The 23,419-nt window shown below is 47.9% G+C and overlaps 1 protein-coding gene across 1 annotated transcript; it reads right to left on the reverse strand.

The window, feature by feature from the left end:
* Window positions 1–1,183: 1,183 nt before the first annotated feature.
* LOC309347494 (fatty acyl-CoA hydrolase precursor, medium chain-like) lies at window positions 1,184–21,991 on the reverse strand. Its single transcript, XM_081872127.1, has 13 exons — window positions 21,833–21,991; window positions 18,899–19,103; window positions 17,583–17,712; window positions 16,769–16,902; window positions 15,947–16,100; window positions 14,554–14,658; window positions 7,900–8,016; window positions 7,135–7,275; window positions 6,800–6,880; window positions 5,598–5,745; window positions 3,498–3,650; window positions 2,606–2,672; window positions 1,184–1,452 (listed from the first exon to the last, which is right to left on the reverse strand). Exons 1-13 carry the CDS (start codon window positions 21,906–21,908, stop codon window positions 1,266–1,268), a joined length of 1,698 nt encoding a protein of 565 aa, XP_081728253.1. The 5' UTR covers window positions 21,909–21,991; the 3' UTR covers window positions 1,184–1,265.
* Between the last annotated feature and the right edge of the window lie 1,428 nt (window positions 21,992–23,419).

A 23,419-nucleotide genomic window follows, 5' to 3' on the forward strand; every position in this document is an offset into this window, starting at 1 on the left:
GCCAAGCTTTGGATTTCTTCACTTGGTGTTTGAAAAGGGGGGAGGTGGCGGCAGGTCCTCCCAAGGAGGAGTAAATCATGAAGGACACTTGTCCCACCCTCATGGGCTAGGCATGAACATCTCCCCTCTGTGACTTCCTGCCCCACTTATATTTTTCATCTAAAACCCAACAGCGAGGAAGTCAGCTTGTCAAAGTGGGCACACTCTTAGAAAAGGTGAAATGCCTCTCCTAAAATAATGCCAACTGCCTGTGCTTGTTTGCCAAGTATTTGTGTGAGAAGAATTTTTTTTTTTATAATAATATTTATTAAATTTTCCAATAAAACATACAAATACAAAACAACTACAATAAAGACAAACACAAACAACAACAAAAAACAACAAGAATAATTTCAAAACCTTATTTCTTAACCTTATTTCCCCGACTTCCCCATACCTCACCATTTTGTATTCTAGTTTCATTATTCCATCAGCAAGTCTCTTCCCTTATTTCACCATATAGTTTTACTAGTTCCATTTCTTTTCTTACGCTAATGTCTCTGAAAACCAATATATTTTTTAAATCCTTGTCAAACTAACATTCTTCAATCTTATAGTATTTATTTAAATAGTCCTTGAATTTCTTCCAATCTTCTTCCACTGTCTCCTTCTCCTGGTCTCGGATTCTGCCCGTCATCTCTGCGAGTCCCATGTAGTCCGTCATCTTCATCTGCCATTCTTCCAGAGTGGGTAGATCTGGCGTCTTCCAATACTTTGCGATAAGAATTCTTGCTGCTGTTGTAGCATACAAAAACAACGTTCTGTCCTTTTTAACACCACATGGCTTACCATACCCAGGAGGAAGGCCTCTGGTTTCTTCAGGAAAGTGTATTTAAACATCTTTTTCATTTCATTATATATCATTTCCCAGAAAGCCTTAAAATAATGCCAACTGCCTGTGCTTGTTTGCCAAGTATTTGTGTGAGAAGAATTTTAAGATTAGTGACCTAATTGACTAATCAACAAGGCGTTGCAGCCATGCCCAGGATTCTTAAACTGCACTGGGGCCATAAACTCATTACTCTTCAAATCATTGGCAGGATTTCCTAATTGTTGATGTGAATCACCTGGCATTTCTGCTGTATAAATAATATCTCATAATAGCTAAGACTTTCGGTGTTAGAACATGCGTTGAACAAATGCATTTTTCAGACTGAAATAATTATTGTTGGAAAGTGTTTGTTCTCAAAACAAACAAAAATAAGCTGGGGCAATTTGGCCACTGGTTACAGCTCCCCATGCTTTTCCTTTCCTTCAGCCATTTTCTTCATTTTTTCAGGCAGCGTCTTTAACCAGAAGTCCACCTTGTTCTTCCTCAGCTTCTCTGCTTTCCTTTGCTCCAGGTTTAATTCCAGATATTCTTCATTCAGACCATACTGAGGCCATTCCACCAAACCTTTGCCATTTGGATTCCTGAAAAAGACAGAGCCCAGAATTCAGTTCATATTCAGCATATTGGTTTTGTGCGTGGTTTTTGGCATGTACGTAAAGCCACTGAGTGGAGCCACACAGCATCTCGGAGCATATCACCATCTGTATGCTGACGGCATGCATCTCTCTTTCTGCCGCTGAGATGGTTGGTGTGCTGAACTGGTGCCTGGTCATGGTGACGGACTGGATGAGTCTCAATCCAAAACAATGAGACGCTGTTAGTGGGTGGTTCCTTGGTAATCTATCCTGTAGCAACCTCTGTTTTCGATTACAACAATGCACTATACGTGAGGCTGCCTTTCAAGACAGCTCGAAAACTGCAGCTGGTGTAGGGTGTGGCAGCAGGACGGGTGAGGGAAATGAAGTGGTCTGAGCCCATTATTGGTTCTGGCATAGCCGCACTGGCTGTTTCTGGGACCAATTCTAAGTCCTAGTTTTAACCTGGAAAGCCTGATGTGGCTCAAGGCCCTAAAGCAGGGGTCAGCAACCCAAGGCCCATGGGCCACAAGCGGCCCACGGGGGTCGTTTTACTGGCCACGAGCCACCCCCGAACCAAGCCACCTGCGGGGACGCTTTCGCAGAGCTGGAAACCGTGTCTGCGCATGCACAGATGCTGGAAATTGCACCTGCACAGACACCGGAAATCACGCACCTGTGATCTGGCCCACAGAGGGGGCTCTGTGGCAATGAACTGGCCTAGGCAAGGTAAGCCTTGCTGACCCCTGCCCTAAAGCCTCTCCTCTTTAACCTTGTGCTCATTGTTTGAGGCCCTTTGCTGGGTCTCCCCTTCAAGATAGGTTTAGAAGGTGGTGACAAGGTCATTTTGGCTGCAGCCTCCCCAGCGAGGCCTTCCTGGTGCAGTCATTTATTTACATCCTTTCAGCATCAGGTCAGAACGTACATCTTCTCCTAGGCATTTCAGACAATAGGATTATCAAGATTATTGCTGCTTCTGTATTACAATTTTGCTGTTATTGCAGTTTATTGTTAAACTTGATTGTTGATGTCCTTGCCTTGCATTTCTAAGACACCTACAGATGCTTTATGACAGATATCAAATAACAGCAATTATTAATAACAATCCAAATATTGCAACCACTGAGACATAGTGTTTGGAAATAGCCAAGAATCTCACCCAGTTCGGGCAAAGTTGCTCCAGTATTTCATCATTTTTCTGCTGAGCTCTTTCTCGGCCTCTGTCGCTTTATGAGAGAAGTACGCGGGGGTGGGGGGGAGAACGTATTAGTCATGTAGCATGTAGTGATTCATGTAGAATTTATGGTATTGACTATCAGTAGAGCTTTAAAGAGGTATTTCATTGTTATCATTTGCTTAAAATTTGTTTTGCTTCCTCATCTGTTTATGGTTTTTGTTTCCTATCAGACATAAACTCCTAGTACCCTTCAGATAAATTCCCAGAGTGGCTTAGTAAAGATATCAACTATCAAGCACTGGGAACTGTAGTTTGCATGCCACAGAGTTGCAATTCCCAGCACCCTTAAACTATAGCTCCCATATATTTTTTTGTTTGGGGGGATGGGCAGTCTGACAAATATTAAAATCAAATGCCTTGGGTATATTTAAACAGCAGCCTGTGAACTGCTAAAGCTGGTTAATGATTAAATTAATCTTTGATAATGTTGTTATTCAGGCCGAAAGAAGGGTGAATGGCTGTTGCGCTCTTCTCATGCCGCCCTTCTCAAGCGGCTTTGCAAGGCTGGGATATATCAGATCCTAGTCTCACAAAGTGGTGCCAGCCTGGCTCAGGGAGGGCGGCAGGAGCAGTGCTCGCCCCACCCTGAAAAATGAACCCAGGGCAATCACAGCCCGCCCTGCGAAATGCCTCCTATGCCTTCAGAAGACTTAAGGAAGATCCAGCTATTGAGGCAATAATCTCCATTACAAAAGAAGCCAGTCTTGCCCAGCCTTAAGAAATCCTTCTGACCTTATTGACTTTCTCCTGTGCAACTGCACCCTTCCCTGCCTTATAAAAGCAAAGCAAAAGAAAACATCGATAAAATTCTTACCCATCATAGTGGCTGACTCACTGCCCAAGAATGGTACCCCAAATACAAAGCCAAGTTCATCACCATGATCTGCCTTCACAAAATCTGGCTTTGCGTGTTTTAATGCACTGGGCCGGTGCTGGAATTCATAAAGGTAGACAGGAGCTCCAGAATCTGAAACAAAAAGTGGGTGGGGGAGTGGGGCAGAGAGAGATCAGTGTTTGCAGTGATTACTGGGACACCATACATTATCATGGTTGTGATCCACAGAGCACATATGATCACAGTCATGAGCATGCACAATGCATTTGTTAATATCATGTGTTCACCACATGCCTCATCACAGGGACACATGTCTTAGTGGCAGCTATAATTTGGACTCCTATAGCAACTGGCTCAGAATGCCTGGGCAGCTAGTCACTGCCAGCTACTGGGAGCAAGACACACTGTCTAGAAGTCATCTCTGGGCACAAGTCAAAATGTTCATTATGACAGTACATGACTTGGGACCAGGATATCCAAAAGATTGCCCTCATACAAGTTTGCTTGAGTGTTGAGATATGGGACAGAGGAGGAGAGAAAGAGAGCTTCTGTCTGTGCCACAAACCTGAAGAAGTGTATTTGGCAGAAATTTCAAGAAAGGGGCTTTTCAGTGACCGCTCCTGGACTTTCGATATCTCGGCCAAAGGAAGCCCACACAGCCCATTCTCTGATGACCTTCTATCAGCAAGCAAAGCTAGTGTGGCACAGAGGGTGGAATGTTGGACCTAGAAGCTGCGAGACCCGGGTTCAAATCCCCACTTGCCCATGCAGCTAACTGCGTAACCTTTGCTAGTCACTGCCTCTCAGCCTAAACTACAGCAAAAAGGTTGTTGTATGGGGATCAAATGAGGGTGCTACCTTAAGCTCCTTGCAGAAAAAAAGAGAGTAGAATATAAATGCAGTAAATAAAAAATTGGGGGGGGGGAGGGGGAATCAGACATGGTTTTGGTCTCCAAAGTTAACTTATAATATCAACTGTAAATATGGTGGCATTAGTTTCATGCAGTGCTTTTTTCTGGGTGTACAAAGGTGGACGCAGACCCCAAAACATTTTGTGAATCTTTGTACTTTAACCCATTTACTGTATTTATTTTTCCCGATTTGAACTATAAAATGGTTCTTTTCTTGAGTCAAAATGAGAGTACCGTATTTTTCACCCCATAGGATGCACCGGCCCATAGGACGCACCTAGTTTTTTGGGGGGGAAATAAAGGGGAAAAAAATTATCCCCCCCCCCAGATGCAGGGCTGGGGCAGGGGAAGCCCAAGCTTCCCCCACCCCCAGCCCCCAGAACAGGCTGCTATCCGCAAGCCGTGGGAGAGCTGCGCAAAGCCGGAAGCCTGGGGCGTGCTGAGCTCAGCGCGCCCCAAGCTTCTGGGTGCAGGCAAGCTCTCCGCTAGCCATGGGAGAGCTGCGCGAGTTCGCGCAGCTCTCCCACAGCTATCGGAGAGCTTCCTGAAGCCTGGAGAGCGAGACGGGTCGGTGCACACCGACCCCTCTTGCTCTCCAGGCTTCAGCAAAAGCCTGCATTCGCCCCATAGGACGCACACACATTTCCCCTTCATTTTTGGAGGGGAAAAAGTGTGTCATATAGGGCAAAAAATACGGTACCCATAAAAATATGTTTAGAAAGCACTGGTTTCATGGAAGACATTTTATCTGTGTGGGTCTAATGGTTTTGAATGTTATTTTGTATTTCACTTCGTACTTTGATGTGGTTCCACTGGGTGGAAAAGTGGGGTTAGAAATTGATCTATCATAAATAAAATGCATACTCCACCTGGCATAGGATCAGAGGACAGGTTGTGGGGAGAGCAAAAGGGTGAGGCAGGCTGAACCCACCCCCCTGGACCAGAAGCATCTTCCCTCGCCCTCCCAGCAAGTATTTTTTTCTCATCCGGGTTGGGTTCCAAGACTAGAACCCAGCACCTCTTGACAATCATGGAGCCTCTAGAAATTTCCCCAATGCAAGAGCTTCTAATGAGATCTTATGATGAAGGTTGGTATATAAATCTAATAAATAAAATAGATAAATAACGCTTTGCTGTGGTCATTCCGTTATTTCAAAAGTGAATTCACCTCTATGATATCTAGCTATCTCAACAGCAGGAGCAACAAAGAACATATCTCCCATCATGTCCAGAAAGCGATCTCGTAACTTGACACGGTCCTTGGTGTCTCCCAAGTATTCATCCAGTGCCATCTGCAGAGGCTCAGGTGATAAATTCTGCAAGGAAAGGAGGGAGCAGGCACATTAGGAGAAGGCCATGGGAACCACTTCCCCTCCTGCGACATCCATTGCCCAGCAAATGCCGCCAGGGAAATGGGTGCAGCAGCTGGGCTCTTCCAGGAAACAACAGCGACAACACATGACAAGGAGAGGAAACCTCTGACTTGTGGGTCACTCATAGCCCTCAAAGCTTTGGGATCCGGCACCCACACATTTGCTTCCTGCCCCCAAACATGGCAATTAGGCTTAGGAGGAAACAGGTTTCTCCCCCTCCCCAAGGCTAATTTATCATGCAAGGAGAGAGGAATTGGAATGGGCTGGGGAGGAGCTGGGAAGAAAACAACCCTCTCCTCAATTGCACCTTTGCACAACAGGGTTAGTGAAAGCATCCCACTCACGTGGATGGGAACAATTTCAGGGATGTGGGAGGAGGAAAGGGAAGCTTTAAATGTCTGTGTCAAGGGTGTGTGTAGGTGTGAATGGATGGATTTGTGGAGGGGTGTAAATGATGCACCCCTGACAGGGAGGGAAGGGGTGGGGAACCAGTGATGAAGACTTAATCCCACCTCCCTGGTTTCCATAAAAGCAGGGGAGGGGCCAGAGACCTCTACCAAAACTTGGGCGTAGATCTGGATCGACCTGTTGGACACCCCTGCTTTAAGACAAGCAAAGCGGCAGCAGAGATGCCTGTTCGCAAAAGAAAGCAAAGGGGCCGCTGGTTTTCCTCCACTGCCACCAGCTGCTTGTGGGTAGGTCTCACACTCTGCAAAGGTGTGGAGGCTCCCACCACCACCACACCCAGATTTTTTGTTCTTGTTTCTGTAACTGGCACCTGATGTTGTGGATCATTTGATCCTAGATGCATGTTTAATCCCTGCTTTAAAGGCTGCAGAAATTAAACCACAAAGGCTGGAAGGGAAAGGCCTTTGGAAGGGGCTGGCCCTGTTCTGCAGGTGTTTCTTCTGCCCCTCTTTATGTTATCTCCCCTTTCCCATACACACTGGAGCTTGTAGAAAGCTCAGTAAGTAGGGCTCGTTGGCTTCTCTCTTACCATGGAGGCGGCTATCCCCTGAAACAATGCAATGATGGTCTCCTTATCCATGCCTTCAGTTATGCCAGAGATGTTCATTGCCTGTGGAATTAAATAGAGACCTCACATTCAATATCATCCAAGGAATATGGAAACCTGCGTTCACATTTCACTCATTTTACCTGAGTTTGTAAAGCCACAAAAGACATGGTAAATCCATAAAGAGGATGAGGAAGAAGGGAAGGAGGGGCAGGGAGTTGCAGCAAGCATCTTTCGCTTTCAAAATATTATTCAAAAGCACCAGACTCTATTGCAGCCACACATCAGGGTACAAAAATAAATTGTGAGCAACTTACCGCAGGAACAACCCATCCGTATTCGTGATTATTCACACCTAATAGATATGGGACAGTGTTGAATTCCTTTGAGGCCAGTAGTTCCTTGGGTGCCTTTCGAAGGAACTCTCCATCAACTACTGCGGGGATAATCCCAAATCCCTGTTTGTTTTTAAAGGAAAGTTCTCTTTAATGTGTGTTGGATCCCTAGAAACAACTGCAAAAGTTATGTATAACAAGAATGAAGCAAAACTGGAGAATTCCAAAAGTAGGGACATAGGAAGCTGCCTTATTACAAGCCAGACCACATCTAGCTGAATATTATCTCCACTGACTGGTAGCCACGCTCCAAAGGTTTTGGGCATGGGCCTTTGCCACTCTGACCTGGAGATGCTGGGATTAAATCTGGAACCTTCCACACGCAAGCAAGATTCTCTCCCACTAAGCTGTAGCCTTTCCCCAAAGTGTTAATATACTTGAAACTTGACCAAGAAGGATTTGGAATGAGAAAAATACATGTGTGTTTGTATGACGCAAAATGACGAATCGCCAAATAAAAAGACCCTGGAGAGGCATGGGCTTAGTCCAAACAAACCTTTTGGCCTGTGTGCATAGTTGCCCCCTTGGATAACAATGCAAACTCCCTCATGTTCAAATCTTTTTCATCTAGGAAGATTCCAACAGTTTGTGGCCCACATACCTCCCGACCCAAATAAACAAAGGAGAGCAAAAACAGAGCGGAAGAGCATCACATTATGTGGATGTCGTTGAAGTTTTCAGACTCACCAGGGTCAAGTTGGTATTCACGGTTCTGAGTTCTTCTTCTGTTTTGCTCCTCAAGCATTTAACCAGCGCAGAACTGCTGGCCTCACAGCCAGAGGCTTTTGCAATTTTATGTGAGAACTTTTGATGGAGGAGGGGGGAATAAAATAATAATACAGATTAGAAGAGGAGGAGGAGTTTGAGTTTGGATTTGATATCCCGCTTTATCACTACCCTAAGGAGTCTCAAAGCGGCTAACAATCTCCTTTCCCTTCCTCCCCCACAACAAACACTCTGTGAGGTGAGTGGGGCTGAGAGACTTCAAAGAAGTGTGACTAGCCCAAGGTCACCCAGCAACTGCATGTGGAGGAGCGGGGAATCGAACCCGGATCATCAGATTACGAGACTACTGCTCTTAACCACTACACCACAAAGCAATTGGCACTGCATTGACGGTGAACAGTCACAAAAGCCTGACATTTCCATGGGCTTGTTTGAAGCAGAGCTTGAGGCTGTCACTCGTCTCAGGGTGGTTGTCATCCTGAAACAAGGACCTCTGTCTCCGGAATGGATCCCGTTCGCATCCAGAGGTACCACTGTACTGTAAATCACAGTTCCATGTTCCCTCCCAGCAAATTATTGCAGTCTTTCCTTAGGCATCTGATTGGCCATTGTGAAAACAGGATGCTGAACTAGATGGGGCCCCTTGGCTACAGAGCTCTGCTCATGCTCAGAGGTTGTCTCTCTTCCATCTTTTCGAATGCTTTGATTCACCCCTTATATCAGTCTGTTTTGATTAATATCTGTGATGGGATAATGAGCTGCTTGTGCGTAAAAGCTTGATCCCTCTGGGGTTTGGCTGGTCATCCAAACCGATGCACTAACGGAGCCCCCAAAGCATGACTCCGTCAGTCGCTGGTAGAATCTGACAGTGGGCGTCTACGGAATCTACGCCAACATAAAAGCTGTTTGACAGACATGCGCTTTCGTGACTCTCTGCGTGACAGTTTCCGGCGAAGGGTGGGCGTTCCCAACGGGGGTCCCGTTACCTCTCCACTACTCTCACTGGAAGCATCCCAGAGCCTCCCCTCCGCTGTGACTCCTGCACTCCCCCTGCTGGTTCCCTCTTCTGCTGCAGATTCTCTCCTATTCTCCTGGAGCCTGTCCACCACCTGTCTCTCCGATGGCAGTTCCCTGACATCCACCTCCCCCCCAGGGCCCCCTTCACCCCCTCCCGCCTCCTCTCCCACTGGCGGTGAGGGCGGAAAGCCCCTGAAGGAACTCTCCTCGTCGTCCGAGGATTCTAACACTTCCAGTCACGGCGTACCGTCTCTCTCCCCGTCTTCCTCTTCTTCGTCGGAGTCGGCTTCTTCACCCACCCCTGACTCTGGGAACCCTTCAAACTCCCCTTCCTCATCGGTGGTCCCAAAGTGTTCCCTTCTAAATCGAGCCACGGGTTGCGGTTTTCTAGGGAAACGCTGATGAAATGTTTCTATTAAAACCTCGTCATTGACTACCTCTGCTGGTACCCAAGTGTTTTCCGACTCTGCTTCCCCCTCCCATTCTACCAGATATTCCACCTGATTCCCCTTCCACCTGGAATCAATGATTCCTGCCACGTTCATGTCGCGCTCTCTCTCTTCTATCACGGGCGTTTGGGTGGCCTCTCTCTCACGCTCCCCCCACTCACGTCCCTCTCGGTACGGCGACAGTAATGACCTGTGAAATACTGGGTGTAATTTCATGTGACTGGGCAGCCTGAGTTTGAATGCCACTGGGTTGACCTGCTGTGTGACCTCAAAGGGTCCCAATCTTTTGGGCCTCAATTTCTTACTCCCGCCCTTGAACGGTAGCCCTTGGGTGGACAACCACACCCGGTCCCCCACCCTTATAGTTTCACCCTCCCTCCTATTTCTGTCTGCTTGCTTCTTATATTCTTCCTTGGCTTTCTCTAAGTTAAGTTGAAGCTGACGGTGGATCGCCTCCATCTCTTCAAAAAAATATTCCGCCGCCGGCACGCTCCACCTCTCCCCTCCCTCTCCTGGGAATGCCCGGGGGTGACACCCATAATTTGCCAGGAAGGGACTCATCCCTGTGGACACGTTCTCCGCGTTGTTGTAGGCAAATTCTGCTAGAGGTAACTTATCCACCCAATCCTTTTCTCTGTCTTTTACATAACACCTCAGGTATTGTTGTAAAACCCCATTTGCCCTTTCCGCTTGCCCATTGGTTTCTGGGTGCCGGGCAGTTGAGAAATTGAGTTCTACGTGCAGTAAGCTCATAAGTTTCCTCCAGAACCTGGAAGTAAATTGTTTCCCTCTGTCGCTCAAAACCCTCAAGGGGGCGCCATGCAACTTAAAAATATGTTCTACAAACAACTTGGCGGTTTCCTCCGCTGTGACTGCATGTGAACAGGCTATAAAATGACACATCTTGGTTAATTGATCTACCACCACCATGACAGCTGTTTTGCCTTTGGATTTTGGAAGGTCCGTCATAAAATCTATGGATACTGCCTCCCATGGCCTTTCGGGCGTGGGTAAGGGTTGTAATAGCCCCGCTGGCGCCACCCTCTCTCCTTTCGCTCGCTGGCACCTGTCGCAACCCCTGACATATTCCCGTACGTCCTCCCTCACCTTGGGCCACCAAAACTCCCTGGTAACCAACCACATGGTTTTGTGCTGTCCAAAATGTCCCGCTGTGGGGCTGTCATGCAACTGCTTGAGTACTCTGCCCCTCAGTTCCCCGTCGGGTATGTACAGTGCCCCTTTGTAATACAACGCCCCGTTCTTTTCTTCGAACCCCCCTGTGTTCTCCTCTGTCCTCCGGAGCTCTCTGAGTTTCTCTTGGGCGTATTCATCGTTCTCCGTACCCTCTATCAGTTCCCTCTGCCCCACCAATGCCGCCCCACACACCCAGCGGTCTTCAGGGATTACATGCCTTGCCTCAGGCGCTCCCTCCCCTTCTAAGTACTCAGGTTTCCTGGAAAGAGCGTCCGCCCTCACGTTCTCGGAGCCGGGTACGTAACGAATCTCAAAGTGGAATTTGGAGAACTCCTGGGCCCATCTCACTTGTCTCTGGTTCAGCACTCGGGCTGTTCTCCAGTATTCCAGATTTTTGTGGTCAGTTCGGACTTGAACCTTGTGCTGCGCCCCAATCAGTAAGTGCCGCCATTTCCGGAATGCTTCATGAATGGGGAGCAGTTCTCGGTCGTACACTGTGTAGTTCCTCTCGGATTTGTTCAACTTCTGCGAGAAGAATGCACACGGTCTCCATTCAGACGTATCTTTTCCCGGCTGGAGAAGAACGGCCCCCACCGCTCGGTCTGACGCGTCAGTCTCCACTCTCATTGGTTGTTGTAGATCCACGTGCAAAAGTTGCTCTTCCGACGCAAACGCCTGCTTTAAGCGTTCGAACGCCCTCTGCGCTTCTCCCGTCCAAACAAATTTCTTTTTGCTACTAAGACAATCCGTGATGGGCGCTGTTAAATGGGCAAAGTTTTTGATGAACTTCCTATAGAAGTTTCCGAAGCCCAGGAACCTTTGCACGTCCTTCTTGGTCTTTGGTGTTTTCCATTCCAGTACCGCTTGAACCTTGCTGGGATCCATGGCCAATCCCTTGTCAGACAACCGGTACCCCAGGAATTCCACCTCCTTGGTATGAAACTGACACTTCTCCAGTTTCACCCACAGCCGGTTTTCTCGCAGCTTGCTCAGTACCTCTCTTACATCTCGCACATGCTGCTCCTCGTTGTCTGAGTACACCAGGACGTCATCTAAGAACGCTACGCAGTTCTTGTAGAGCAGTGGCCCCAGGACGTGATTCATGAATGATTGAAAACAGGCGGAGCCCGCTTGTAATCCAAAAGGCATAACCAAGTACTCAAAGGCCCCCAAGGGGGTGAACATAGTGGTCTTCCACTCATCCCCCTTTCTCACACGTATCAAGTTATATGCCCCCCTAAGGTCCAGCTTGGTAAAAATTTTCCCTTTTCTCACCCGTGTTAGAATGTCATCAATTCTGGGCATAGGGAAAGTCACTGGTTCTGACACTGCATTTAGGGCCCTGAAATCACATACAAGCCTGGGCTTGCCCGTGTTTTTTTTGTCCACAAAGAACACTGGGCTGCCCCCCACCGCTCGTGACTCTCTGATGAAACCTCGCTTGAGATTCTTGTCAATGAACTCCCTTAACTCCTGCATCTCACTGTCTGACATTGCATACAGCTTGCCCACTGGCAATTGTGCTCCTGGGAGTAAGGTAATTTGACAATCAAAGGGTCTGTGCGGGGGCAGCTTATCTGCTTCTTTTTCGCTGAATACGTCAATCAAGTCAGCGTATTGTGGTGGCACCCTCCCCTTGTCCATCATTTCCATCCCTGCTAGAGTGGCCCTGGCGCCTGCCTGAGCCTCTCCCTCCTTGCAGTGTTCTAGGCAATGTGCTGATCCAAAGGAAACCACTCTCTGATGCCAGCCTACTAGCGGATCGTGTAGCGCCAGCCAGCTCATACCCAAGATAATAGGAGCTCCTCCCAAGGTGGCTACGTTAAACGCTATCAGTTCGGTGTGTCGTGCCACCCTCATTATCATTGGTACAGTCTGTTGGCTCACTTCTCCTCCCAACAGCTCCCTCCCATCAATCGTGGTAACCTGCAAAGGCTTACTCAATGGGATAGTCTGTATCTGGTGTGCAGCTGCAAACTCTTTGCTCATGAAATTACATGAGCTACCTGAATCCAATAGCGCCTTTATCTTCAGTGGGTGTCCGTTTGCCAGTTCCAGCAACACCTCTATCACAAGCGCTGGTCTTGGAGGTTCCGGCGTGGGCACATTCATTACTCCCTGGCCTGGCTGCTGTGCCCTGATGTTGGCAACCAGGCGTTGGCTTTTACTTGCTCCGTGATTTCTTCTTCCTCCTTCCCCCCAACAGTTCCCGCCATCCCTTGCCATTCCTTCCTTTGCGGACAGACTCTGGCAAAGTGACCTGGCTGTTGGCAGAGATAGCATCTCTTGCCGCTCTTTCCCTCCTTCTTCCGCCCTTCACTGGTGTTTGAAACTGCGCGCGCGCGCGCTGTTCCAAGTTCCATCGGCTCTGCTGGCGGGAAAGGCTGCTCCGGAATCTCTGGAATGCGGAAGTCCTTCCAACGTTCCCCCTTTCCTTCCCGCTTTTCCATAGCTCTAGCTTCCTGGCGTGCCCCAATGGACAGCGCTGATTTAGTCAGCTGATCCATAGACTCCGCCCTAGGCGCCCGGGAAAGTTCATCTTTCACTGCCGGAGAGAGACCTTCTTCAAACAGCATTTGAATAGGTTCACTAGCAAGGTCCCACCCAAGTCTATGAATCAGCATGGTGAACTCAGTCCAGTACTCACGTACAGATCGGCTCCCCTGTTTACACGCCATTTACTGCCTGCGCACCACTCCCTGCTCGATCTCGCTGGAAAACATCAAGTCCATGGCGCGGAAAAACTTCATTGTGTCCTTTAAGATTTCATTATTGGCTGCCATCAGGGGCCGAACCCAGTCCCTCGCCCCTCCCTCTAGATGGCCAATCACGTACGCCACTCTAGAGTTCTCGTCGGGGAAGTCATCAAACAGCAGATTGAGAGCATATTGCATCTCTGTCCTAAAGGCTTGATAGTTCCGGGGATCCCCCGTTTACACGCCATTTACTGCCTGCGCACCACTCCCTGCTCGATCTCGCTGGAAAACATCAAGTCCATGGCGCGGAAAAACTTCATTGTGTCCTTTAAGATTTCATTATTGGCTGCCATCAGGGGCCGAACCCAGTCCCTCGCCCCTCCCTCTAGATGGCCAATCACGTACGCCACTCTAGAGTTCTCGTCGGGGAAGTCATCAAACAGCAGATTGAGAGCATATTGCATCTCTGTCCTAAAGGCTTGATAGTTCCGGGGATCCCCCCCAAATTTCTGCACCAGTCCAGGCACCCGTCTGGCAAGTGGGGTGGTCTTCCCCTTATCTGCATCTTGAGCCCTCCTCTCCTCGAGCCTCGCCGTTTGCAGTGCCAGCTGGACCTCCAACGCCCTGTACCTTTGTTCCAGGCTTGGATCTGCCCCGGCTCCTGCTCCCCCGGTTCCGGCTGGTTCGCTCATGATGCCTTCTGCTTGCACAAGCTGCTTTCAAAGACTGTCAGATTGCTGTGATGGGATAATGAGCTGCTTGTGCGTAAAAGCTTGATCCCTCTGGGGTTTGGCTGGTCATCCAAACCGATGCACTAACGGAGCCCCCAAAGCATGACTCCGTCAGTCGCTGGTAGAATCTGACAGTGGGCGTCTACGGAATCTACGCCAACATAAAAGCTGTTTGACAGACATGCGCTTTCGTGACTCTCTGCGTGACAGTTTCCGGCGAAGGGTGGGCGTTCCCAACGGGGGTCCCGTTACCTCTCCACTACTCTCACTGGAAGCATCCCAGAGCCTCCCCTCCGCTGTGACTCCTGCACTCCCCCTGCTGGTTCCCTCTTCTGCTGCAGATTCTCTCCTATTCTCCTGGAGCCTGTCCACCACCTGTCTCTCCGATGGCAGTTCCCTGACAATATCTGAGAGATGCTTAAGCTGCAATCCTCAAACTTTCATTCCCTGGAACTGTCCAAAGTAGTTTGGGAACCAGAATATTGCTCTTAAGGGTACTGTCTCCCTGCACAACAACAACAGACTCACTTGAGCAAGGACTTCTGGGCAGCTAGTGATGAGGCCTGGAAGCTGAGTGACTCCGCTCTCAGAGATGGCCCTGTGGAACAAGCCCTTGGACAAGGGGGACAGGAGCTGCAGCAGAGGAAGGAGGAGGGCAGGCGAGAGACACAAAACAAGGCATTCAAGATCAAAGATGTCTTTTAGTATGGCATTTACTGTATTTATTTTCAGTATTTACATACTAAAGTTTTCTGTGCAGTTCAAAAGTAATAATTAAATACATAAATACATTTTTTAAAAAAATTCGGGAGCAAAATCCAAGGCAATGAATTCAACCATCTCAAGTGGAGTGGTTTGGAGTCACATTTTTCAAAACCTACTGGATTATCCCTGGATCAGGGCAATCTAAATTCACAGGTTATCAGCAGGAGAGCAGCTGTCTGAGGGGGGTGTCTTGTGTAGGGCATTACAGTCGTACTTTGGAAGTAGAACGGAATCTGTTCCAGAAGTCCATTCGACCTCCCAAATGTACAAAAACCAAAGCGTGGAAGCTCCTGCAGCCAATCGGAAGCTGCGCTGGACGTTTGGCTTCCAAAAATAGTTCACAAACTGGAACAGTCACTTCTGGGTTTGCAGTGTTCAGGAGCCAAAGCGTTCGAGAACTAAGCTGTTCAAAAACCAAGGTACGGCTGTACTTAAATGGGAATGCAAACAGCTTCAAACGCACATTAAGCTCAGGTGTGAACAATCCTTGCATTATCTCAGTGGAAAGCTGGCTGTGCTGGGTGTAATGGGTGTGCATTTTACCTTTACTCACTGCTTTGGATGCAAGCTACAACCTTGTTTTGGTTTTCCAAAGCTTCAGGTGTCACCACCCTCCTCTCTCCATGCAAGTCAATGGAGACAGTACTGTCTCCATTGGCTGACAAGTGGAAAATAAAGGCTTGCAAGCCCTATATAGAGTCTATTCTCCCAAAGGTCGATGTGGGCTCCCCCCACCAGCACTGTCTCCATGGCACAGTTGGCAGCTCTCAAATGCCCAGTGAAGCTCCTGAGCTGAGCAGGTCCAGAGTTTCAGAGGCAACATGCTTTGCTTCAGACTATTTTGTGGAAGACGTAACATTTATTGCAAAGGCAGCTGTTGTGTCTGAGAACTAGAGCTGAACGGCCCTTACAGTCCTTCCACACAAATACCCTTCTCTCCCCCAAACTATCTTAGTTTTGCCAGTAGTGTCCTTTAATACGGAGGAAGCACTTTGTTGTTGGTCTTGTTAAACCAGAAATGCTTGGAGATCTACAGCATAAAAGTGATTTACAACTGGATCCAGATCTTTCTTCTGCCCACCTCCCAGCCCCAGTTTAGAGATCTCTGGCAGAGTCCCCAGAGCCTTTGCGATCTCCATATTTAGTGGATCCCTACCTGAGCACCAACACTAAATGCTCCTGCAGACTCTCCAAATATGGTCACAGAATTGGGATCTCCTCCAAAATGTGCAATGTTCTCCTGAACCCACTGGAGAGCAGCTACTTGATCCAGCAATCCCCAGTTTCCACGGGCATCACTGCTACCAGTGCTAAAAGAAAGGCAATAGTCAAGCGATGGAGAAACTACTAGATGGTTAACATGCATCCCCCACCCCCAAAATGATCTATCTCTGCTCTGCAAGGAGATAAGCTGAAGGTCTGACCTAAGAAGTGAGCAATCTTCTGCCCCAGAACCACCACTCTGGAATGGGCAACAGCAGCCAGGTAGCGCAAAGTGAGAATTTCCTCCAGGATCCTTCTCATTTCATCCATTCATGTGTCTCCTCTGTCCCCCCATTTTTCCTTTCATTCAGCCCTTCTTTCGGGACCCTATTGCTTGGGACTTCCAGCTTCTCAACTTCGCAGGCTAATATATGCCTTTTCTTCCACATTCCCCCTAATATGTGTTTCCACATGCATTTTCTGGCTGGATAACTGTATCACAAAATTTGGAGAAATACTAATTTCAAAGGGTAGCAGGTCTTTTGGTTGTGTCTTATTTTGCGTGGTGCGAATCAGGAAGATGCAGCAATGAAGCAAATTGGATTCCCTTCCTCTTCCCTTTTCTTTCCACCTCCCTTCCTCTCCTTGCAAAGCTTTTTATTTATTACTCCTAGCAAGAGAAGCAAAGGCATATCTAATCTTCACCAAAGAGATTGCATGTGCCCTGTGTACCTTTAGTTAGTGCAGCTTTTTCAAGTGTTAGAAACTATCTCACCTGAAGAATCCTGGGAGACCCAGCCTGTACTGAATCGCAACGACTACCACCTTTTCATAAGCAGCCAAGGCCGATCCATCATTCATAAAAGCTCCACCTAATATCAGAGCCCCTCCATGGATCCAGACCATGACCTGGGAAAATACACAAAATAAAAGGAACTCGTTATAACAGCAACATTCCTGGCACAGACGAACTTGGTGTTAATGGAGCAACAGGGCCAGCACTAAAAGAGCTTTCAAGAGAAGTTGGATGCTCTGCACCAGGAGCCAGTGGAGCAGCTGAAAGGCAGAATCCATGCCATTGCAGCAATAAAACTGCTACCACATTTGCAAAGCTACTAAGCAGGTTCCAGTATGGTTTCAGATTGGATGGGGAATTGGACTCTACGAGGGGTTGGGGTGAACCCAGAAGCCCAGCTGCAGAACATCCAGAGTGGCTGAGGAGATCCAGGGAGTAGATAGGCAGCTGAAGGGCTTGGACTGTGAAGAGACGCCAGTCAAAAGCTGAGGAAAAGGAGGGGAATGTCTCAGAGAAGAGTGAACTACAGGCTGAAGGTAAAGAGTTGCTGCTGATTGTTTTCTTCACTCCATGTCTGCCAGCTGTGGAAAGGTACAAAAAGCATGTGTGCATGTGCGAGTGGAGCATGGGCAATTAAAGGGGGGGGCAACAGCCCCATAACATTGTGGGTTGCTGTTTCTGTCCTCTGCCCTGCTGGCCTCAAGAGCAACTGCCTCCGATCCTGCGCTGCTTCTGGTTGCACATTTGCAGGCAGCATGAGGCGATAATTTCAAGGAAGGCTTTGTTTGCTTACAGGCAATTTGGCCTTGGTTTCTGGGGTAAAAACATTCAGGTAAAGACAATCTTCGGCCACTGATAAGTCGGGAAGCGTCATATTCAGAATCTTGCTAAAGTCAGCCAGCCATCCCAAGTCTTGCAGGCACCTTTGAAACAGATGAGAAGAAAGAAAAGGATGTGAAAGGGCGGCCAGGCTAAGGAGAGCGGAGCTCTTATGTGTCACGCTCATGGTTGGGGTGTGTGTGAGAGATTTAAACAGCTTTCACCACCACCTGCCTTCTCAGGAACCCGGAGAGATGTAGCCAATGTGTGCCTGGCAGGGGCTCCAGCTGAGAATTCAAGCTACAATTCACAGGATTACTCGGGAGAAACCAAATTGCTGTAGACCAGAATACATGACAGAACATGCATGACAGAGCATGCAGGACAGAAGTTCATGGATCTGCTTGTCTCCAGTAGCCACTGCTCCTGTGGGCGGTTCCCACTGACTCATCCTTGCGTGCTCTGCTCCTCATTAACCAGAAAAGAGGCCCTGGGGCATTCAATGTGGTCAGACTGGAAAAGCTGGAACTGCAGTTCTTTTGCACAGAAGCTCCTCTGTCGCCTGCTGCCTTAAAGATGGACATGTTTGCTCAGCAGCCCAGCCCCTGCTCTCAGTTCCATGGGTGGTGGTGATAGGGGAAACACCCCCTAAGCAGCACTGCTGATGCCTAGAAGCAAACGGTGTGGACTGCCCAATTTGCGCTGCTCCCACAATCGCCCCCACCACCTGAAAGGAGGGCAAGTGAACAACACGGAGTAAAACCTCCTTATCCCTCAGCTCCAGAGGCTGGCGGTTCCTTGGGGCAATTGGGTGCCCTCTGAATGCTGGATTAAACAGGTGCAAAGTCCCTTTGGCTTGGAAGACAGATACTGCCCCAGCCCTTGGAATGGAGCCATGAGGAGGCTGTTGTTGCCTCCAATAGACTCATGACGGGTTTGAGGGCCAGGGAGCATCTTCCCATTTGTTTACTTAAAGAGCTATAACCCTGTTTCTTCCCAAAGAACTGTGCTCCCAAATAGCTTTCCTATCTTAAAGCAAGCTACAGTTATCCAGACAATGTTTCAGGTTTTGCCCCTTTCTGACCTGAGAAAATTGTTTTTATCAATGGACACAGATTAACATAGCTGTTCTTTCTGTACCAAATGGCACTCTTCTTGCTTATAGCAGAGGATTTGAGTTGGGTCTGAAAACCATTTTGCTACCAACTAAAAGCAAGACAGGAAAAGGACCTTCATATTAATCTAGCCCAAGGAGGATGTCCAGCAAAGTCACATTTGGCTCATTCTTACACGGGAGGGATAGACGTTGACTCCCTCACATGGCTCCACGGTTCTGCTGGTTGCGGTGGGGAGAATCTCAGGGCTCCGACCGGCGGTTTTGCAAAAGGGATCCCAAGGAAGACATTCACAGGCTGGTCGATGCCCTGCACGCTGGCCAGCATGCCCTGCAAGGGCCCATACTTGGTAACCACTTCGGGACGGTCATTTCTTTGGCCTACAAAAGATGAACATGAAGACCAGGGGCAGGCGGCCTTGCAAACAAGGAGGCGCTTCTCACAGCATCATCCATCATTAATTTTACTTGCCATAAAGACTTATAAGGGGGTTGCAAATAGAAAACAAGTTTTAAGAATATGGCCAAACACAAATGCAATGAAAACAAACATCCTTAATAAACAAACCCATGAAACAGCAAAACGTAATGGTTAAGAATGAATGGGAAGTCAGGAGATCAGGGGAATAGTTGCACCTAAAAAGGGGTGTCTTGATGGGCAGACGGAATGCTACTACAAATTGGGAGAGCATTCCACAACACAGGGGCTGCCTGTGAAAGAGCCCCGCCTCTGTGTTATTCCTCTTTTAAAGCCATCCAAGTTGGTGACTTTCAGCTGCCTCCTGTGGGAGCTAATTACATTGATCCTGTGTTTGCATCTTGCTTTTCTTCCCAGGAGGCCAGGGTTGTGTACGTTTTCTTTCCCTCCCTCTTTTTACATTTGCAACAGCCTTGCGATGTAGGTTAGACTAAATTAATATATGTACAACAGCTCTTGCCGACAGATTGCAGAAGCCAGAAGGATGCGATGCAGGGGCCTCAGTCCCCATACAATGTAGCAGTCCTGTCAAATCCTGTTGACACCCCTATTGGGAGGATATTGAGTAATAAGCAGCTTTGTGGTATTCCCATGTGCTAACCCACCAGAGCACCCTGTATTGGCACATTTGAACGGAAACGATGGATGTGAGGAAGTCCTGATGCAATGTACCCACAGGGGTTAATGTCTCTCCCCAGCCCCACTTGCCCTGTTGTGAGGAGTTGAGCTGCATAATTCTACAGAGGCCTCCATGTTCAGAGGCAGTCGTATGCCGTAGAGTCACAGGAGCTGGGTGCAAAGAACAAGGCGAGGCCTATTGTGAGCTTTTCCGGCCTTGCACCTTGTCCTGGCTGGCTGGCTGCTCTTTGGACAAACCCCAACCCTGAGAAGGTGGATCTGATTACAGCATAACAAGTTTTACGTACAGTGGTGCCCCGCAAGACGAACGCCTCGCAAGACGGAAAACCCGCTAGACGAAAGGGTTTTCCGTTTTGAAGGTGCTTCGCAAAACAAATTCCCCTATGGGCTTGCTTCGCAAGACGAAATGTCTTGCGAGTTCCTGCGGGTTTCCCCCCCTTTCCCCCCCTTTTCCTAAGCCGCTAAGCCGCTTATCAGCTGATCCGCTGATAAGCCGCTTAACAGCTGATCGCTAAAAGCCGCTAAACCACTAATAGCGCTAATCCGCTAAGCTGTCAATGGGCTTGCTTCGCAAGACGAAGAAACTGCTATACGAAGAGCCTCACGGAACGAATTAATTTCGTCTTGCGAGGCACCACTGTAGTTCGTATCGTTTGAAGTGTTCCTAATAAGAGATTATTAAATTAGTGGCTCTTTTGCCTTCAGATTCTGCTGCCGCCACTATTACTTGTTTGCTACTCATCCTTAACACGCACTTCAACTTTTTTTTCAATGAAGGTGTTTTATTAGTTCTTTATCGTTACCATCAACCTCCCCAGGAACACTTTTGCAACTGCCCAAGGAGCAGAGGCTTAATTAAAATGCAGGACCACTCAGGGCTTAGCCACACTTCCCCTCACCCTGGAGAAAACTGCTCTTTAGTGAACGGCAATTCGGGTTTTCTCCGGATTGACGTTTGTTCCAATTTAGCAATAAGGAGCAGGGTTTCCTTGGGAAAGAAGGAGGGCAAGGGGGAAACTGCTTGGACCTATGCTGTCTAGGCACAGGACAAGCAGACGTGTGAATGGGACCTCAGGAGTCACAGATCAGCCCCTGTGGACTAAATGGCCCCTCACGGCCCACCCACCCCCGTTGGAAACCTGCTTTGTTCAGTTGTACTCGAGTCTGCTTTTCAATTCCAGGCCAAAATATTTTGATTTGTCCAGGCTTCTTAAATTCACTGTATTGTCTTAGTTTGCTGAATAGTGTTTGGCCTATTATTTTCTCAGCTTCCACAATGCTGTTTTTATTTCTTGTAATTGTTTTGATATTGTGTTGTTGTTTTTTTGGTACACCCTGGCGTTCACGTTTTGGATGAAGGCAGAATTGAGATATATTAAGAATAAACAAATACATACATAATTCTAAAATAAATTCTAACTCTTAACAATAATACATAAATAAACAACTTCAAACAAAACATCAGAGTCTATATTGGGAATTCTGCCCCAAATGTTTTCTTCTTCTTTTGTTATTCAACTCTTCTTCTTTTTTTGACACACGCATTTATAAAGGATAGATTAAGGGGCAAACTATACAATTACCCTGGCTAATAATGCACATGTCTCATTTGTAATAGTGCAGGTTTCCTATGAAATATTTAATTTCAACAGCTCTTGACTCACCCACTTCAATATCATTTTCCCTCTGTCAAAGCATTGTGTAAAGCTATAGCATGCATTTGGTGGTATCCCATTTCCCCTACAATAATCAAGACTGCTAATCCATCTTAACCTAAAGTTGTCCTGCCTGCTTTTGTCCTGCAAATCTAATAAAAAGAGTTAGTTGGCTATTGAAGCATAATCCCTATTGAAGCATGAACTATGTGTTCAATGAGGTTTACTCTTGGGGACCTATGCCAAGGTTTTCTGCCTATGGGTCCCATCAGCGTAGCCTTTGCCTGAAAGGAGTCTTCTTAAACTTCCCCACAATAAGCAAACGAAGCAGTATTTACCCCCTGCTGCAGTTCCAGCGATGGACAGGCCGCAGAGCAGAACTCCAAACAGCCAACTCTTGCCAGAAGCTGACATGTTCTTCCCTGCCTGGGAGAGTTTGTTGCTTTGCTTTGAAAAGCACAAAGGTCTCCAAGGGGGAGGAGGAAGTGCCAGCTAAGGGTGTGTGGTGAAAGGAGCACCAAACGTGAAGGGGAAAGGGCCCAAATAAGGGCTGAAAATTGAACTGCCTTTCCATTACGCCCTAGGGCAAAATAAATCAAACAAACAAAAAACCCGCCTGTTCGGAAGCTGTCCAACTGGGTCTTATCAATGCAACCTAAACAGAGCGCTTCCAATATCTGACACAGGGAAACAGAATTCCTCACTGCAAGAGGGAGCAGTCCTGGCAACTCTCAAAGAGGCCGTGCTGAAACTCACCTCTCTGCAAAAACATGGCCTGGACCCAGGAGCAACCCTGGGCTGCTTCGTTGCAAACACTCCCTTCACAGGCAAGGCTCCCAGCGAGCTCCCGGCTCTCCAGGACTGCACTGATTTTCTAGATCCATTTCAGCTGAGCTTTAGGTTTGGTTTTAAAACAGAAATTATTTGGGCCACATTGTCCAGCTGGTTGGGTTTTATCTGGATTCTTCCCATGCAACCCAGCATCTGTTCATGCCCTTAGCTAGCAAGGATTCCCAGCTTTATACAGTGGTACCTCGGGTTACAGACTCTTCAGGTTACAGACTCCGTTAACCCAGAAATAGTACCTCGGGTTAAGAACTTTGCTTCAGGATGAGAACAGAAATCGCGTGGCAGCGGGAGGCCTCATTAGCTAAAGTGGTACCTCAGGTTAAGAACAGTTTCAGGTTAAGAACTGACCTCCAGAACGAATTAAGTTCTTAACCCGAGGTACCTCTGTATGCAGGTTTTTAGCACTATCCTTCCAGGCAGCTGCAATCATAGGCATAGGAAGTCTCCAGGGTCTGATATGGATCTGTGACTATAGATGCGATTGTGTCTTCATAATTGTAATAGAAGTAGTAGTAATTGCTTTCATTGTAGTGGAACAATGTCACCCAACAAATTTGTTAACTTCACCTGGACCTGCAATGTACAGCTGTTCTATTGCTATTTCCCTTACAGGTGGCCCTGTGCCCAACTGAGGCTGGCAGTCAGACTGCTGTGCTGGTTTGTAGTCCATAGGAGGAAGGACTCCAGAGGGTTGCGAATGCCTTTTCTGCTCTGCCTGCTCTGCACTCAACCAACAAAAGCACATGCCCATCCTTGGCCATTCATTAGCCCAAGTGTGGGGTAGGAGGCCCGTCTTATTAGCGACCTCTGTCCTTATCAGTAAAGGAATCTACAGTTGTTTGCAATTCTTCAGCTCCGGATTCTCCACTTGTATTTTCACCTGGAGCTCTCTTGGCCCCTTACTAGTTTTGCACCAGGGTCCAGTGCAGCCTGACCTTAGCCTCCCTCTTCAATTTTTGCACCCAGCCCTCACGTCTATTCCCTAACCTCAGCCCATATATGCTAGATCCAGCCTCTCTGGCCAGCTTTTGCTTCCCTCCTCCAGCCCAAGTGTTGACCTGGCTCACCTTTCTTCA

Source organism: Podarcis erhardii (assembly GCF_964252035.2).
Source record: "Podarcis erhardii genome assembly, chromosome: 7".
Taxonomy (NCBI): domain Eukaryota; kingdom Metazoa; phylum Chordata; class Lepidosauria; order Squamata; family Lacertidae; genus Podarcis; species Podarcis erhardii.